The following is a 2,808-nucleotide window of genomic DNA, read 5'->3' as shown; positions in this document are numbered from 1 at the left end:
CTACTTGTTTAAAAACGTTTGGAATTTGAATTTTGTTAATCAGAGCTGTCCTTTACTAGGTCACTAGTCAGGCAACAGTGGGTCACACATTTATTGAGAATCTACTATTGAGTACCAGACTGTATTCAAAACACAGTTACAGAAGGAGACAAACTAAACAAAACTGCATTTTAAAGAGATATATTTTAGTACTGAATCTACTGTGTCTACAACAAATAATACTGACTATCCAGGCATTGTTCTATAAGCTTTAGGTTTAAGTCTTTTAAGTTTTGCACCTACTTTATTAAGTATTATTATCACATCTCTCTCTAAACTCTCTCCTAAGGTGACATCATCCATCCCCCTAGCTTTATATGCCATCTATATATAAACAGTTCCTAAAGTCACATATGCAGCCCTGATTTTTCCTCACTGCTCCTTGGTATTTCATAGACATTTCAAACATAAAAATTGATTTTTTTTACTTGCCACCCTCTCAAACCAATGGTCTCTTCTCCATTCCAGGAAATGGCTTCACAAATTACTTATTCACTCAAATCAGAAATCATCTAATCCTGTAACGAATTCTATCGATTCTCTCTCTAAAATATATCTTTCTCTAACCAGTTCCCTCCATCTCCACTGCTATCACCCTGGGTTAAGCCAACATGTTCTCTCATTTAGATTTCTGTTTGTAATTATTCAATGAAGGGAGATATCCCTTTTATAGTAGCAGGTTAGTAGATGGTAATAAAGTTTACATAATAAAAAACTGTAAAAATTATACCTTTAATGGCCCAGTGACTTGCCAAAATCAAGAAAAAAGTTTCTTCTGTGGTTGCTCACTGCAATTAGCAGTGAGAATAAGGAATAAAAATCTCCATCTGTAATTTCTGAGATTCTCTTTGGTGATCTGTCAAGTGTCCGAGAGATTGTGAGCTAATCAACAGCTATAGTTGAAACAATTTCCCCTGTACCTGACAATTATGCATACATATATGTACTAAATTACAGAATTAATGGCTAGATGGATGGATGAATGACTGCTGCTTTTAATTTTGCATATTCAGAACCCCGCATCTCAAATATTGTATATCAATCTAAGAATTGTATAAGATTATGACATCCATTATTGCAATACTTTGATATAAAAATGGAGGCTCAGAGAGGCTAAGTAACTTGCGCAAAGTCACACACCTAGTATGTGACAGAACCAAGTTTGGAACAATAATTCTCTCCCTCAGCCCAGTTTTCTTTCATTTCTAAGACGGTTTCTTCCAAAAGATTATCTATGGCTGTCTACAATACTGGTGTTAAGAATGTACCTGTTTGGAAACACTAAATATTTATTTACAACTTTCAAAAAACATATTTCAGCTGAACAGAGTTGCTAATGAATCAAGAAAATATATGTCATCATTTTCTACCTGTGCTCACAGAGAAATGGGTTTTTGTTATGAGTGTTTAGGAAATAATTCCTTTGGAAGACTGTATTGTAATTTAATGTACGTTGATTCCATTGTGCCTATTTTTCTGTTTTATTAAGAGAGAAGAAAACACAATACATTCTGTGTTCCATTACTTTTTAAAAAATANTCTGTCCCTTTCCACAATTCACTCATCTAAACCATTCTCCACACACAAAAAAATCCAAAGAAATATCTGTATAAACAAATACAATAACTTTAAGGGACTTTAGGCAACACAGTGTCAATTACTTTACAAGCTATAATTATAAGAGTGAATAACATTTATATAGTGGTTTTACTTAGACACACACTTTTTTGCACATTACCACAATAGTTCTTCATGACAATTCCATGAAGTGGGTATTGTTAATGTCCTTCTTTCTCAATTAAGACACTCAGCAAAATCAAGTCTTTCCCAACGTCACAAAGAACAAATGCTAGACTCATAATGTGAAACAATTTTTTCTCATTCTAAATGCCCTATTTTGGGCACTAGTTAAAGGTAAATACTAAATCGTAATCATTTTTATTTATTTCCAACTCAAGTTGAACTGTCAACTCAAATAACTAACACATTCTGAAGTATGTTTATCTTTATTCCATTTAGGATGTTTTACACTGTATTATAATTGCATATTTAATTGCCCACATCTCCAACATAAATTCTTAAATTTTATAAGATAAAAGGTTATGAATTTTTAATCTTTGGGTTTATAGTGCCCACCTTAATTCCTGACACACAGCAGACACCCAATAAATGTTTGTTAAATTGAATGAACTCTGTTTTTCAAGCAGTGTCCCAGAAAATATCAGGTAAAGGAATATACTTCCTGTATGTCTAGTCTTGTATGCAGGCTCCCTGTTAAGTGATATTTTGAAAAGAGGAGACAAGCCATTCACCTATAAATGGGTCTGAGGGGATCAAGGGATTCATGCAGATCAGAATTCATTTCTCTGCCCACTTCTGACATTTCCTCTTGAGCACTTCCATACCTGGAACCCCTTGCCATGATATTATGACTTTTTAAAATGAAATGAAAGAATATTTTCTCAATATGAAGTACTTACTTTCTAGATCCATAAAGATTTCCATAGGCAGTAGAATCATTACAACTTTCCTCCTGATTATCAATGGTATAATTAGATTGGTAAAAATCGGAGTCACATTGTCCCAGGTTTGACATCCTGAAAAATAACAGTGCTTTTTACTGAGAAGTTTTTCAGTCAATAAAACTTCTTTTGAGATATTACAACAATTAACCGACAATGTGATTATGACTGGATTCCTATTAGAGAACAGGATATTCATTGGATGGAATAGATTAAGTATTGTGGGAAGGATGTGAAAATGTATGCT

General features: G+C 33.3%; 1 protein-coding gene across 1 annotated transcript in view; it reads right to left on the bottom strand.

Moving 5' to 3' along the window:
• Nucleotides 1–2,635, bottom strand: part of YIPF7 (Yip1 domain family member 7) — a 49,620-nt gene extending 46,985 nt beyond the window's left edge. The window contains exon 1 of the mRNA XM_019633032.1: nucleotides 2,520–2,635. Coding sequence (XP_019488577.1) covers nucleotides 2,520–2,635 — 116 coding nt within the window. The remainder of the gene's footprint in view (nucleotides 1–2,519) is intronic.
• Between the last annotated feature and the right edge of the window lie 173 nt (nucleotides 2,636–2,808).

The sequence above is a fragment of the Hipposideros armiger genome, unplaced genomic scaffold (assembly GCF_001890085.2).
Source record: "Hipposideros armiger isolate ML-2016 unplaced genomic scaffold, ASM189008v1 scaffold_1227, whole genome shotgun sequence".
Lineage (NCBI taxonomy): Eukaryota > Metazoa > Chordata > Mammalia > Chiroptera > Hipposideridae > Hipposideros > Hipposideros armiger.
The sequence above is the reverse complement of the archived record's forward strand: the minus strand, read 5'-3'. Positions and strand labels throughout refer to the sequence as shown.